At 34.2% G+C, this 17,365-nt stretch overlaps 1 protein-coding gene across 3 annotated transcripts in view; it reads right to left on the bottom strand.

Annotated features, from left to right (window-relative positions):
- Positions 1–3,655: 3,655 nt before the first annotated feature.
- Ccser1 (coiled-coil serine rich protein 1) overlaps positions 3,656–17,365 on the bottom strand; it is a 1,117,462-nt gene continuing 1,103,752 nt past the window's right edge. For 2 of the 3 annotated variants that reach the window (XM_087907262.1, XM_087907263.1), the window contains one exon: positions 3,656–11,495. In XM_087907262.1, the coding sequence (XP_087763388.1) occupies positions 11,010–11,495 (486 nt within the window). In that variant the 3' untranslated portion in view covers positions 3,656–11,009. The remainder of the gene's footprint in view (positions 11,496–17,365) is intronic. The other variant, XM_087907264.1, reaches the window with a different exon arrangement.

Raw genomic sequence — 17,365 nt, 5'->3', positions numbered from 1 at the left:
TTTCCTCTTTAATAAGGGTATCAAACATTCTCCTAAAGTTATTTTTTAGATCATTTTCTTCAGATCATCTATATTTGGTGATTCAAATCTTGCAGTTGTAGGATCACTAGTTTTTACTAATGTCACTTGTGTGTATTCTTACCTTGCCTATCCATTTTTTCCTCTGATTGGTGTAGTTGGGGCTGTCTGTTACTCTGGTGATCAGTCTTCTATGTAGCAGTGGATCCAAGGCTCAGATGGTTGCTCCTCATGGTGAGTTCAGTGGCGTGGTTCCAGACACCCCATTTATCCATCCATGTTCCTGGAGGTCACTAGGTGCTCTGGGGTTTGCTCTGCTTCTGATCATGTGGAGGTTAGGTCTTATCCAAGTATGGTGGCCATAGTATCTCTGGTAAAGAACTGGTCTGGTCCCAATCATGCAAGGTAGTTATAGGTCTATAATGGTGAATGATTCTGTGGATTTGGAGGGAATAACAGAGGAACAAAGGTACATAGGAGAAACGGCTGAAAGTAATCACAGAGATGTAGGAAAGAGCTGGGGCGGGGATTTTGGTATTGAGCAGGAGGCCAAGTATTAAGGTGATGGAAGTGAGTTAGGAGAAAGAGCTCAGGCTAGTAGAAAGTGGTAAATCTAAAAGTAGGCTATGAAGAACAGAATGGAGGAGAGAACAAAAATTAGTCTACATGAGTCCTTGCCAAATATGGCAGCTCTGGGTCCCTTGAAGAAGGTTGTTCTATGATTTATGTTAGAGTAAAAATCAAATGGAGATTGGCTATTCCCAAAAATTAGAATAGGTTGAAAGAAAGAATTAATTATACCTTGGGTCCACACTATGGTCACAAATGGATTACCTCTTTTTTAACTCATTAAATATGTAGTTTTTAACATGAGGGTCATTACCCCTTTGAAGGCCAAGCAGCCCTTCTGCAGGGGTAACCTAAGACCATAGGAAAACATATATATATATTCCATAACAGTAGCAAAATCTCTATTATAAATCAACAGTGAAAATAATTTTATTGTTTGTGGTCAACACAACATGAAGACTGTATTAAAGTATCTTAACAGTAGGAAGGGTAAGAACCATTGCAACATGTCCAATTGGCACTGCCTTCAAGGGTTCAAGATATTTTAGCTCCTATACAGTGCATAGTGTATGGCATGTTCCAAAACTCTGAAAGCTAGTCAGTAGGGATGAAACTTCTATAACATTTATTCATCTACCATCTTTCCCTGTCTCCATCTCACTCATCTCCTCTTTATCTATATAACAATGTGTGTGTTTGTGTGTATGTGTGTGTACATGCACATATGTATGCATGTGTTTCCCGCATGCCTAAGCATAACTTTGTGCATCAGAAGACAACCTAAAAGATTCAGTATCTCTTTCCATGCTGTGTTTCCATTCCCAGAGATTAAATTCTGGTCATTAGGCTTTTGAACAAACACTTTTTCCCACTGAGCTTTTGTTGGATGTAGGGGCAGCAGGTCTTGTGTCAGTAGCCATGGTTGTTTTATGTTCATGGTTGTTTATGATTGCAAGACCAAGTCATACACAATAATTCCAGAATTAAGTGGCCAAAACTTGTGAATCACTGAGGCTTTCTGGCCAGTCAGTCTAGTTGAATCTGTGAACTACAGGTTCAGTAGCAGATCTGCTTTTAAATAATAAGATACAGAATAATCAAGACCTGTTTAATTGTAGCTGAAAATACAGAATGTTGTATTTTATTGTTGTTGTTTTGATTTGGTTTGGGTTTTTCAAGACAGGGTTTTTCTGTAGCTTTGGAACCTAATCTGGGACTAGCTCTTATAAACCAGGTTGGCCTCAAACTTCCAGAGATCCGTTTACCTCTGCCTCCAGAATGCTGGGATTAAAGGCACATACCACCACTGCCCAACTAGAATGTTGTATTTCTTAAAAAAATTGTATAAAGTATTATATTGTGGTTCTACTTGTTTTTCCTTCAATTGTGTTACTACTTGTTTTTATCTCAAATGCATTCTAATGTTTTTGAGACCCTTTTAGGAACTGCTATGGTATGACTGGGTCTCCTCCTGGTATGCATATGATGAGAAGCTTTGGCGTGCAGGCCACTCTTGCCAGAAGTCCAACCGAATAACAATGTTTGATGCTTGATTTGAATGTCCAAATCCATGACCTAAATCACCCTTTTTTTCAACTATCTTCATATGTAATTATAATAGTATGAGACCCACCAATATAGACATCAGCTTAAATTTTAGTTTTTCTCCATTTTTATAGCTAGATTTTTAAGTCACCCTAGTCACAGTTAAAAACTGCATTATGATGATATACTTTTATAGGCTTTGATGTCTAATAATTTTTGGGAACTTTTCATCTGTGCTTTAATTAGTACACAACAGGACTTTCCTTACTATAATCTAACCTTGTTTGTGGAAAATTATTTATACTATCCTGTTAATGTTATCACTATTTTGAGTTTTCAAAAAAAGTTACTATAATAATTGTAGAAGTTCACTGATCTCATTGGTTAGGACAACTTATAAAATTATTTTTTACTGTAGGGTCACACTATACCACTTAATCTGGATGGTATAATAACAAAGGCACAGTTTAGGTCCTATAGGAAATAGTGGTCATATTCAAAACACAAGTAAGATGAAGACATGGCTCTTATTCTTTATTACAATTTGGTCTCAAAACACTTATGTAGCCTAGGAAAAGATCAAACATGAGATTTCCCTGATCTCATCTCCACCATGGTAGTAGATTCAGGAACATATGCCTCCTTTCCTGACTAATATTTCTTTTCTGGGAGGATAAGTAATGAATTCATAACATTAGAAACCTTTAATATTTGCAGAAATTAATATTTTTGTTTTTACATTAACCGTGATCTGCACAGCTAAGTATTTAGGTTATTAATCGCTCACTCCAAAGATCATGTTCAGTGTGCAAATCTTCCATTATTAGTATAATTTCTGATGTTCTTATTATCAATCCAAAACTTTACTTAAGATGTATGGACATTGCATAGACCATCGATAACCTTAATAACTCTGGAAATATACTATTCTGCTATAGTAGTTAGCAGAAGACCATTTGCAACTTTTACTGGCCATACAACTTGAAACAAATTATTAATACCATTTTTCTCAATGACAAAATATGAATGTTTATCTGTGGACTCATGGTAATAATTAGATAAGAAATGTAATGATAATAACTGATATAACACTTACTCATGCTGAAAATAACTGTGGAATATTAGAATTCATCAGGACCCATTTCGGACTGAAATTAGATAACTCCACAGTTAAGAATACTCACAATTCCAGAGAACCTGAATTCATTTTCCAACTCCACATAACTGCTTACAAGCCTCTGCAACTCCAGTTCCAAGGGATCTGACATACTCTTTGGTCTTTGTGAGCACCAGGAACATGTGTACATATATACGTATGTATATATAACGTATAAGCTAAACCTTCATAACCAGAAAAAGTAAACATACTTTTAGAAACCAAAACAAAAAGTAAAATAAAAATGCAGGAAATCTTCCATATTTCTCTTTTGAATCAAAATCAGTGCTTTTCTTAAGTCAAAATACTAAAAAAATATACAAACAAACAAACAAAAACCCAAAGAATCCATTTCAGACTACTGAACAGAGCACCAAATTACTAATTTTATTTGATTAAATAAAACATATAAACCATTTCACATATGTATGGATTATCATCTTTTTTATATAATAAGCACAAAACATACTACTTGATTGATGGTAGCTCATCAACATACACATGGGTTTTATAAAGACACAAAAAGTCTGGTTGTTTTGTGTGGAAATAATAAATTTACAGAATGCTTAATTAAAAATACACTAATTTAGAGTATAGATAATCCTTCTGAATGATTTGAATCCCATTATTTGTGAATCCTAAACTCAACTTCTATTCTGTTTCCAAACATTTGTTTTGAGGACTTTCAACATCAAAGCCTCCAATGGAAGTTAAAACTTGATTACTGCTAATCGAAGGTTTAAGGCCTCTGTTCTTGCATTGTGAGAAACCTTAATTAGAGGTAATTTATAAGATTGTTTCCTCATTAAGGAATTATTGGAGTGAAAGAATGAGAGCTTTCTAACTTTTCAAGCATAACCTACTATATGGGAAAAAAAAAACAGAATCTTGCCACTTTTACTTTGAGCTGGACTCTAGAAAATACACTCTTCCATTCTGAAGCTGGAGTGTTAGCCAGCAATGCGACATGAGTATTTACTCACAGACACCGGTGTGGGGCAGTAGTAGTTTCTTTTCTTCTTTATGTTCCTTTTTAATTGATAGTAAAGTAACCTTTTTAATTGATAGTAAAGCAGCTCAGCAAAAAGAATCAGGTTCTTTTTAATTTAATTTTGTGGAATGTAGCATAGCAATTAACAAATACATTCACTATGCAAACGTTTTGAAGTTGCTCTTAAGCATTTGGGAAGATAAACATGTTTGACCATGACATTATCAGCTCAAGTGATAAACACAGGTCAAAATGGTATAGTAGGCAAAACCCTCAATGTGAAAAAAAAGCTTTTTTTTCTGTAATAAATACAGGAGTTTCAAAAGTCTAATAAAATTTATACATTGTCCAACTTATTTTTGTTTTAATCTTAACCAATGTTCACACATAATTTTTCTAGTGATTATAGAATTTTTCAGGTAGGCTCTTTAGGGAAAGATTTTAGAGGAGAAAATGCCTCTTTCTTTTTAATGCAGCATCATTAATGCTCACGGTTGGTTGCTCTGAATAAAGTAAATTACTAGAAGAAATATATATATATATATCAATCTTGAGGATTTTATGATTGAAACATCAAGTGATGAAGCAACTAAATGTATCTAAATATATGTTCTATGCCAGGGCTTTATAGCGATTATCTTCTCTCATTTCCACAATATTGTGATCCTAGCCACAAATGTCAGAAGTAACACAGAAGCTCACCAAAGGGAACACATTAAGAAACTATTAGATATACTATTTGAACTGAGCACATTATAGACCTATTTAACTCTTCAACCTATTTCATTTAAAGTACAATGACAACGTGTTCATTTTTCTATGAGCCTGAATATGCCAGGAAATATTTGACCACTTCTTGTTGAAAGATTCAAGAGTACATACTTTTGGTCCTTGGTTCCCAAGACTGCAAAACTAAACTTGTAAGAAGAGCAGCACAGCCTCTCATGGAAGATGCAAATGAACAACTTTAGTAAAATCAGTAATTCCAAATAAAGTTAAATATAGTTGCATGATTGCTTTGATATCTAATGTGGATTACTGATTCTACAAATAAGCAGGTGAAGAAGGGCTTATTAACTTCCAGACATCTTCATCTATCATCATGGACATTTTCCCACCCATTCTGTCTTTGAAATCAAGGTTGCTGTAACCCCACTACATAATCAGATATTAGTTTCTCATAAGTGATCTGACATACTGTTTTTTGACCTACTGCCTTTTGGAAGTATTTTGTAAGCTCTCTGATTTCATATTAGGAATCAAGTATATATTAGAATGTAGTTTCTTGACAACAGCATACAGATGATTATGGATGTTACTGCTTATTACAATTACTAATAGAAGAATTTCCTTTAATATATTATGATGAAAAAATTTTTAAATTGAAGTTTCTACTGACACTCAGGACAGTACTGATTAGCCACATATTCTCATAAAGAATATCATTATGATTAAATGAAAACAAGACTATATATTGTTTGAGTGATGAAATGTTCCTAAGGTTTTGTCATGTGTATTAAATTATATTTGTTTCAATCTAGAGGGCACAAGCTTAGGGCATACATTCTGTCTTTGGGGAGGTAACTTTGAGAAGTTGTCAATGTAAACAGCTAGTGTAAGTGCAATAAAATGATCCATTCAGTTAATGTGGCTCCAATTCAAATTTCTGGGATAGAATATTGTTTTACAGTCTTCTAGCAGAATTCAAGACGGCATTTACATATGTATTTTATAAATACTGATGTTTGTTTTAATTTTTTTCTATTTTGGTCATCTGACTTATTGGAAAATCTATTTAATACTTAAAATAAAGGAAGAATCTACTGTATTAGTATTGTGATATCTTGATTTATTACTTAATTATTAATTGGATATATTAATAATTCAAATAAATTTCTTGGTCAATTTTCTTTTTGATTTTTCATTATTATAGGAATGATGAAAATTTTCAGTTTCACTTACGTCATGAGATTCACTTTTTATACTTAATTCTGTGAGGTGTATTTTACCAATTATATAAGAGAAGGAAAGAGTGTATTTGCTATGTTAGAGAAATAATAATCATAAAAGAGGATGTTTTACATAATCATGAGATTATTTTAAAGAATAGATAATATACTATATGCAATATTAATTTGAAAAAATGTTAAATTATTGTTTTATTATTGAAATAGTAATACAATTTTCATCAAAAAAATGGTTCAAACTAGTTGAGGTCCATGAGCAGAGAGGGGAAAGAAGACACAAGTTCTCATCCCTAACCAGGAAGCTAGCTCCAATTGACAACTGCTTATAAAGAAAAAATTAGTTTTCTCCAGTAGAGTCTCAATAGGTACATAACCCACATTTAAATGTAGGCCACATACCCAGCAGAAGATAACCACAGAAAACAACCTCAACGACACTTTTGTTTAATTTTTGTCTCATATTATTTTGTTTGAGCTTTTTTCTTTAAATTTTGTGTCTTTTACTATTATATTATGCTTTCTGAGTTTATGTTTTTATGGTTTTTCGTTTGTGTGCACTTGTGTTTGTGTGGGTTGTGCTTTTTCATAATTATCTTTACTCTTGTTGTTGGTAGTAGTCATTTTTTATTCTTTTACCTCTTTGTTTCCTAAGTAGAGAGATAAAGGATTCATGAAATTGAGTGAGGGGAACATGGGTAGAGATTAGAGGAGTAAAAAGCATGATCAGAACACATAGTATGAATATATATCAAAAGAGAAAATGATTGATCCAATTCTTTATAGAGCTTGGTGCTCACAGTCAAAAGGAAGCTTTCTGTGGTTGAGCAAATAGATTGACAAATGTCTAGTCATTACAGGTAATTGTGGAGTACACTGATTGCTTCATTTCAGATTTTTGGAATCTCATTGTCTAAAAGAACAGAGCAGAAAAACACCACCTGTTCTGAAATCTTAAGATCATATAAAAACTTGAAAATTTTTACTTGTTGGGTGTTGGTGTATTCTAACAGAACAATCTGAGGTTACTTTCAGTTTTCCTGTATGAATATAGGTCATGTAATGGGTCTTGAGGTATTTTATAACCATTTTAGAAAAGTCTAAATTTAATTTGTGACTGTTTTTTGTGTGTGTGAGTTTGTTAAGTCTGTGTTTGTATTGAGAGAGAAAGAGAGAGAGAAAACACTGAAGAAATTTTATATTTCTACCACAAAAATGGGCTAGATAATAGGATTTTTAAACAAGAAAGTAATGTGTCTGGGCAGGGAAAAATTTAAGTGTACATGAGTGGCAAGGAAATGAGACAAACTAAAGGGTCAATCAAACTAAAGATTTATGAGAAATGTATAAAGATATATTATATTAGGTAAGATAATACAAATGTAAATTCAGTTTTGGTGTAGAGGTACCTATTCTGGGTAAATAAAGATGGCACTAGAAGCCATTAATTATTAAACAATACTCTAAAGTCAATGTAGACTACTTGGTACTCCTAGGCAGGTATTTCTGTGGATAACTATATTGATAAGGAAATAGATACTATAAAAATAAAAAGGATAGAAAATAAGACTCATGAGCTAATAAATTGTCCTTGCTGTTTTATCTGCTAAATTGCTAGGAAAGTCAGTGGAAAGTGACCAATTATGTTTGGAATATCATCTTTAAGTGTGTTATTGTGGAGAAAAGGGTGTTTATTCTTTTGGAAATAGGGAGTATGTAACAGTTTATCTATTAAAAATATAAAAAAAAGAAAACACAAAATATGAAATTTTCTTTGAGAGTGGTGACAGGTGCCTGATGTTAAGTCTCAGAATATAGAAGCATAAATATGCAGGAGAGATACCCAGATTATTCATGACAACCTCTGTAAACATATTACATTAAGTGACTTTGTGCATGCCATTTCTTGATATTGTTTCATATTAACTATCATCCTATTTTTAGTACATAAGTAAGTCAATAACTAACAAAAAGGCCCTCACCCCAGCCACATTGCTAAAAGTCTATTAACTGTTTTACTGTGGGAGCAACTGTCCCTTTTTATAATTTAGACAAGGATGAGGGTGCTCCAGAGAGGCAAAGATTATCCAGGAATTAATGAATGGTGCTGTCGTAAGTTTTAGCATATAAAAAACGTAGAAAAGCAATCACAGACTTTGTAGAAAGAAAGCCTCATATCCCGGTGATTACAAAAGGGGGAATCATTTATTTCAGGTAGACACAGTTCTCCTTCAAGGATTGACTCTTCCACACCCTGTATTGAGAAGAGCTGCAGCAGAAGTGTTACATGGTTTTTCAAGCTTAGCTACACAAAATACATGCAAAGAAGAAAAAGGAGGAGACCATTGCTTCGTCAGAAAAACAAGCACTTTTTCCCTGGCATCGTGTCTTTGGATATGTATCGCCTTGGAGAAATGTATAAAACCATTTAATATGTGGAACAGTCTTAGAAAACTAGAGATTTTTGTACAAAGAAATCAATCCACTGAAAGAATGCCCACACAAGGTTGTTAGGGCTTAGGATAGCCACACAGAGGAACTTTCAAAAGCACCCCAGGCCTTTGTTACTGACCTGCATTAACATAGTCGGCTTACACCTTCTCCAGGCCTGAGTCACACTGGGTATTACAAATGAAACCAGAACCGTGATGAAAATACTGGTACAAAACAGTCTCAAGGTGATCATTCCAAAAATACCCTTCCTTTCAAAATTGAACAGGTTAGTCCAGGGTTTCTTTTTGAATGTTTCAGTTTAAAAAAGGTCTGTCAAGAAAATACTAGTGTTTAAAACATCTATTAAAATGTCTATTAAATGACAGGATTTTTTTTAAATAGATTATTTCTTACAAAGATTAATTCAAAAGCTATCTTCCAAGAAAACCTAACTATAAACTTCAAAATGCAACTTAAAAAGCATTACTTGTTTCCTTGCATATTCTTCCACATCCTGGAGGGAAAAAAATCTAAACTTGTTTTTTTTTCATGCTTGGGTATTTACAGTTTTAAAATATTCTAAGAATAGAAGCCAATTTTCAGTACAAATCAAGTTGAATTCTAAATCTAATCGTTTTTTTCCTATCATTTCACAAATAGTGTCCAGTTCACAATGCAGATCCATATGACTTTTGCGATTTCTAGTAGATCCTGGAAGTGTTAGGGAGCTAGCTCCAGTGTCAGTTTAACAGAATTATAAACACACACACACACACGAAACAAACACCAAAGAAAGCTTGAGTGATGGACGTCTTTATCGGGAAAATAAAAGAAGTACAGCATAGTCTAACTGCAGGAGTTAAAGCTGGGGCGGGCATCTCAAGGTGCTCTGCCAAATGATAGAGTTCAAATACTTTTTTTATATTAAGCAATGCATATTAGGTGTGGCTTTAATTTTAGCAGCTTAGTCAGATGGCATGCTAACTGGTGCACTGCCATTTTCCCTGTGTTCATCTCATTCGTGCATGCTGATGGAGTCTGTCTGCTAGAGAATGCATGAGAAATAGGACATGCAGTGTTTTGATAGTTACACCCACAATACTGAATGTGAATAACTATTAACCCTGATCTTTCTCTAAGGCAACTGCCATTTGTTACTCTTCTATTACTAAATTAGCATGATGTTCCTAGTTAGCTCTTCTGATCTATCTCCTATGCACTTAAGTATGCTAATTATCAGGCCTTGCATGTCAAAGACTACTGTTTGCCAAAAAGGAGATTGAAGTGTTTGGTTAGAGATGAATTCTGCAGATCAAATTGCCAAAGTTCACACATTTTACTTTAGGCTGCAAATTTAGTAGTGCATAACCAGGATTTTGTATTTAGATTACAAAAAGATCCAAACCAATAAAACAAAACAAAACAAAAACTGGTCTTTCTGTTTCTTAATTTAAAAAAAAAAATCAGTTAATGAGTATAAAGTAAACCTAGATGTATATAAAAATAAATAAATATTTTGAGAATACAAAGAAAGTGAAGTAAAAGAATATATAATTTTTAGAATACTAAATCTTTGATATTTAGAGAAAAAAAGTTCGCATTTATCCATGACAATACCCACAAAGTGTGCCATTTGGCAACGTTCAGTTGATTCTGTCGCTTCATTCTTTGATCCTTTTTATATCCCTAGACATTTTTTTTTAAAGAATACAAAATCTTGTAAAGAGCAGAGCGGTAGCTCTCTATCCTTTGTTAATTAATCTAGCTAAACATTTTATAAACAAAATAACGGTCCTTCCCTCCCAATAGTTCCACAAGCTTGAATGTATGTAAATGAGAGACGAAGGCATCTCACGTTACAGGCACACAAGCTTCATTCCACTAACAAACACGCCTTCTAGTATAAGCTTGAAAGTCTATTCTGTTCTTTTCAGCAACTATTTAATCTAAAACTGTACAGTTCCTTCCTATACTCATTCCTCTAACCTACTTTATAGTAATACCATAAACAGAGAGCTATCTGACATTACCTTCTGAAATCTCAATGCATAATAGCAAGTGATACAGGAAAAATATAAATAACTTATAGACTACATAAGTCAGCAAGATGATTCCACTCATTATACATGTATACTTCCGTAGAGAGCAAAGACTTCTGCACAATTCACCTTAAGCAATCAATATACCCAAATCCTCATCCTTAGAAATAAAGTAAAAAAGCCCATCAGACTTTGCTTACAGCTAAAAATAAAACTAGCAAAATGGACATGACCACTCTTACATGGCACATGGAACAGTAGCCATCTCTATTGTTCATAGGGCAAGGGTTTAACTACCCATCCTGCTGGCCCAGAGTCTGCAACTCTGCAGTATGTAAATTGTGATGGAGAAAAACATTTTTTCTGCTGTATGTGTGCAAGGAGATAGGTCCTCTGGGTGGCTGTCCAAACCTGCCTGTGAAGGTCGAGTGCTGTCTCGACAGAGCTCCGGGGTCCTTTGTTTTCTCTGAGAACATGGAGAACCCTTCTGTCTTGGTTGCTGGTTTCAGTAAACTTGGTCCCACAGTGGTCCTCAAGTTCTGGGGCACTTCTGAGGTGATGGCTTCGTAAGTACCCCTTGACTGTTTCATAACACCTCCAAGTTCCTTGTCCTTCATGAAATTGCTTAGACATAGACCTGGGAGTTGGCAGATGTTCTTGTAGGGACTTGTAGTCTGGTCAGCTGTGGAGTGTCTAAAACGGTCCTCGGTGGGAGTATGCATTGCTTTTCTGTCCCTTGTGCTGAGGCTTTGGCTCATGGTTCGATTCCGGTATGTAGACTGGGAAAAAAACAGAAAAGAAAAATCATCTTACAAAATCCTGTGTAGAGGGAAATGGCCTCAAAACATTTGCATACAGACCTGAAGCTCTCAGTGACACACTAGAATGTTCCATGAAATTAAAATCCGAACTATTATAAAACTTAAAAAATTTTAAATGGTCAATTTACTCAACAAAGGCATTTTGAAAACAGTTTAGTTGGTGTAAATTTGAATTCTATACTTTTATCTAAAGATACAGACTTTTTTTTATTATTTTTTGTATTGCTTAAGTACAAAATACCACAACTTACTTATGGACATACTCATTTAACAATGTACCCAGAGAGTTAAAGTATTTCTCAGATTCATGATTCCTTGTACCTAAATATTAACAGAGACCTTTAATTACTTGAAAGAATAAAAGTCATTGCAAGTCTGAAAGGACAGTGGAAGAACAGAGAAAATTTTAGAACATGATTTGTCTAGATTTTTAGATGCAACTTAAATTTCAAAAGCAGGCCAAATTACATACCATCTTCCTACTCTCAAGAATCTCAGAGATCTGCATGAAATCAAAATGTCCTTCATTTTGCTTTGGAGATGGCAAAGACTACAAGCTGTCAATCACACTCCTCTAAAGCCCACAGTGCTATGATTTAGAAAACATGTTGAGGTAGAAACAGAAACTATATGCGCTATTGTTTGCTCAAATAAAACCAAAAGGATGTGTCATCTCTGCGAAGAATAACAGAAAATTCTTGAGAAACAGACGGAATGAATAAAGCAGAACTATGGGGATTGTGGTGTGATGGCACATGTGCAGATGGAGCCAGCAAAATTTCCGGGAACTTGAGATGTAAATGATGTACAGTAGGGTTAAGTACTCATTGAAAATCAAATCCGCAAATCTTATATACGCCCATATCCCAAATTACTTATGCAGCTGTCATCACTCTGTTGCATAAGAGCTTTCACTGCTTCCACATTAAGCCATGCCAAAGCAAAATGTGACTGTCATCTACAAAATCCATTCTTTCCCCTTCAATAATAGCAGCATTGTCTGTCTTAGCGCCTGAAAACTGCCTTGTGTCCTCTTTTCATCATGCTTCCGCAGACCCATGCTTGCTATCCCCTGGCAACTCACACCATCTAGTTAAACACTTCCTAGCACCACCATGGCACATATCCATTTGCCTGGAAATGCTAGGCATCTTTCTGACATTTATAAATAAACTTACTTATTTAATATTTAGTGTTATTCAGTGTACATCACATGCCAAGAACTCTGTTAATGTTCTCACATCTGTTGTCACTGTATTGCCATTTCAGTTGAGGCTCCAAGGTCATTATCACAGAAATGATTCCCCATGCATTCTCCTGTGTTACAAGTGTTCCTGACTGTGCTTTTGCTCATCCATTTCACATTGAAGAAAAGACCTAAATGCAAAGACCTATTCCTTAAGATTTTGTCTCAAAGTTGTCATTGACCTGACATTTTTATTTTGTACCATGGTCTTACTTTAGTCTAAAAGACCCCCTTATTCTCTTTCAAGCTACCAAGTAGATCTGAAATAATATGCTATTATGATCCACAGTAAGACTAATAAAAAAAAATCTCATTTCTTTAGAGCAACTAAAAGCAGTAATATTTATCTTAATTATTTAGGAGTTTCCTAGTCTCTTTTCTCTTTCTTGTTTTTCATAGCTCTTCCTCAGTACTTATGGCCTTGGACTTCCTTATAAATTGATCCATGTCTTCCCTCCCTCTTTGTGGCATGCTTACTAACACATTAACTCTGTCGTCAGAGGAGTGTTGGTCAACCCCGTCTTTAATTCCTGTAGCCAAATTAAGTCACGTTCTAGGCATATGGGTTCTGCTTCATAGTACTGTGAGAAAAATTCTGTTTCCAATGGAAGGAGACCCTTGAAAAGTAAGGGTGATAATGCCACTAATCCATCTTTTCTTACTTACTAGCATTATTTTAAAGGCAAATCATAATTACATACTTGCGTGGGGTATAATAGAAGGTTTTGATATGTGTGAACAATTTTGAGAGTTTAAATTAATATGAGGGACACATCATTATCTCTTATATTTGTGGTGTTTTGTTTTTTTAATTTCTGTTTCTACATGAGTTGTCTGTGAAAGTAAAAACGATGGGTGGAGGCCTGGCTGATATTATTTTAATAGCACAGCTAGGTAAATTAATATTATTTTATTGATGTCATCATTTTAGTCCTCCTTGGATACTTTATGACACCAAATATACAATTTTAGCAAAAACACATGGTTCAACAACTGAATTCCACAGACTCCTTAATGGTCATCCTCTAATGCAGTGTTTAGTACCAACATCTACAGTGGCTCTGTCACAAAAAAGAAACAAAATAAAATCTCTCTCTTAATTTTTATACAAAATACATAGTTAAGTCATTTACTTCCATTTGCTTGGAATGTTTTGCTCGTGAGAGCTCAGAATTTTTAAAAGTTGTTATGTTCACCACCATAGCAGAGTTTACAGTGGACATAACAACAAAGAAGTGAATAATATTGTGATCAAAGAGTTGAAGCAACCATTTACTAATGTGATATGATTTATTGAGCACTTGTGATGCAGAAGCTTCATTAGGATATGCTGTGGAATAATCTTCCTGTACACTGTGAAGACAAGTTGCTATCATTCTTAATAAAATGCTGATTGGCTGATGGCTAGGCTGGATTTGGGGGGCTGAGAAAATGGTGGGGAGAAGAAGCATGGAGTCTCAAGCAAATTGACATGAGATGCATAGTGATTAGGAAGAAAAGTATGTACATAAATTAAATGAGAGTCACAGCAGCACATAGATTAATAGAAACTGGTTAATTCAAGTTGTAAGAGCTTCTGAAGACAAGACTAAGCTATCATTAGGGCATTTAAATAATACTGTCTCTGTGGGGTTATTTGGGAACTAGCTGCGGGAACAGAAAACTCTGCCTACAAACGTTTAGCATCTACATCTACATAAGACTTGGGAAAGTCTAAAAAAAGAGTTCTAAATGCACAAAAACAGAGCCAAATGCAGCTTCCTAGTCTTGTGCCTCTCATGTCAGCAGTAAAACAGGGATGCAACTCATGGAAGCTGCCTGTGGGATGGAATCAGCTGCCAAGTGCCCTGTGCTAGCTCCACTCACTAAGCTGAGCAGTGTTGATGGCTGACATAGCAGTTTAAGATTCATCTCATACAATACAAGAACAATACAGATGCACGGTAAAGACAGACAGATCCAAATAAAAAACAAAACAAAATAAACAAAAAAATTTCTCTAAACAGGTTACAGTGTGTTTAAAAATATACACAGACTTCAAAGAGAGAAAAGAAAAAGTAAATACCATCATAGATTTTAAAACAGTTTAAAAATAACAAAGACCTTTAAAAAGGAGTAAAGTTAAATAAAAACAAAAAGAAATAATAAAAAAATGTAAATATGGGAAATATAGAGTCTGTATTTTTATTGCTATTGTGTTGTCTTTAGATTTTCTGATTTATAATGAAAGAACAACAACTGCTAAAACAAATTGGATTATTAAACCAATTCAGATGACCCAGGTGATCCAGCATCGCAAAATTATTCTGTTATAGTCACCTCAGAATTCTGCATTCAAAACAGCTTCAAGCTACTGGCTGAGATGGCCCAGCCTCCCAAACTGCTTCACTCAAGACAATTATCCTGATTTTCCCAAGATTCCCCCAAGAATACCAGTGCCCACAGATAGTAGGATGCAGTCTACAGAATGACACCCACATTCCCAAGAGATGGGGTATGTATAGGTTTTGGTTAATTATTAGATTATGGGTGTTTGTCATTGTTTATGGGGGTAGGTTACAAGTTGTTATTGGTCATAGTCAGAAAAAATGCTAAACAGACTTAAATTCAAAGATATATTTCTTAAGAAAAAAGAGGAGATATGATAAGTAGAAAGGTAGATTATTGAACCTACATAATCTAAAAATGTATTAATCTCTAAATATTTTACATTTGTATGTATTTTACAAATTAATACAAATTTAAGGTTACTTTTGTTAATACTTTATGTATTTATGTATGTTCCTACTCTTGTTTGGGTATTATGTTTATGCAACTCATTTAAAATGTAATGTATAATTTAGAAGTATAGATTAATACTCATCTATAATAGTCAAACTTATAGTCATTTTAGGTATGCTTTCAAGGTTGTACACAGGTATATATAGATATAAAGATGGTTTACAAATGCTTCAAGGACCTTCAGAATATGGTATTTAATATGTTTAATAGCATAAAGATTTTCATGACAATGAGACATGTCTGCTCCTGACAGCACCAATTTGCTTCAAAAGAGGATGATGGGTATCAAAGAAACTACATAGGGAGTTTGTTTTCTTTATGGTAACAGCTAGCTATTTGGAAAAAAAAACCTGCCATTGCCTTAGTTGCTGACAGTATACTGTTCAAACTGGATCATCAGAAGGCAAGAAAGGTGACTGTCAAACTTTACCAATACATGGTAGAGGAGTACTTCAAAATTCTCTGTTTCTTAAAATATTAGTCAGATTACTAGGTCTGTAGACTGAAGATGGATACCCTGATGTTACAGATAAACTTTGGAAGACTGTTTAGGGAGTCAGCTGTTTCTGTCATTTCTATTAATTGTGGAAGTTGCTTGCTAAGCACTTCCTGTTTACCCAGGTATTATATCATTTCATGTCCTTACTTGGGCTGATGACTATATAATTACAGTTTCAGTTTTCCCAAATCATGGTAGAAAGTAAATTAGATACAAAACTTTGGACTCCTTGGGAGAGGACACCTAAAAGCATAATTTCTCTAAATTTTATTTAGACAAAAGGGGAAAATGTTGCAGAATTATTCATCCATGCATTCCACTGTGTCTATAAAATAACCTTAAATCTAGGTTTAAGTCTGCTATTGGATGACTGGAATTAACCAAAAATTTCTCAAAGGATTTTGCAGGTAGGCTAGAGAGGGTAAGAATAGACTTAAGGGGAATTTGAGAAGCATTGTCCATGCTGGACATTCCTGAAGAACTTGAAGAGAGGGCCAGCTAATTGCTCCACATTCCCTGGATTCTACAGAACTTTATTTCAATTTCTGACTCCTGAAGTTTTATTATACTAGAATAAACTAGGTAATCTTTTCATCTGTCAGGTACACAGTGGGTAATAGTTCTATTCAGATAGATTGGGCTCCAACCCTGCCTTCAAGAAGCTTAAAATTTAATATAAAACTCAACTGGAATAAGAAACATTCTGAATGGCCACAGAGAGTTTAGCTTTTTTTAAATTTTCTTACTTATAAAAAGAGAGTTTGTATTCCACCAACACCTCCATCAAAGATTGTTTTGAAAATCCAAGAAATGTGAAAGTAAAAATGCCTAATATTGTACCTTGAAAACACTCATATTACATATATTCTTGATGACAGAGTTATAATAATCAGAAAAGGAGAAAAAATATAAAGCAAGTAATAGACCATAAAATTATTTTGGTATGTGTTCATTCCATCTTTTAGTAGCTAACGACTCTAAAGAATCTATCTCAAAACAAAAGTAATTTTCTCTCTAATATTAGTAATTTCATATTTATTACTGTACATGACTCCCAAAAACACAAACTCTATCAAAGATATTTATAAAAGTTTATTAGGGAATATTTTCTAGCCAACAGTTATAGAGGAATGGAAAATGTTAGGCAGACAGAGAGGGGGAGTAAATTCTATGCAAGAAAACAATGCCAATGGATCAGTTAGGCAAGTATGTAGTTGAGATGCTTCTTTATGCTCTTTTAAACACATGGTAGTCTGTTTAAAAGATGTATATAAGACATTATTGGATGATACTAGACTTTGG

This window comes from Myodes glareolus, chromosome 6 (genome assembly GCF_982192425.1).
Source record: "Myodes glareolus chromosome 6, mMyoGla1.1, whole genome shotgun sequence".
Lineage (NCBI taxonomy): Eukaryota > Metazoa > Chordata > Mammalia > Rodentia > Cricetidae > Myodes > Myodes glareolus.
This window is presented reverse-complemented; position numbering and strand designations above follow the sequence as displayed.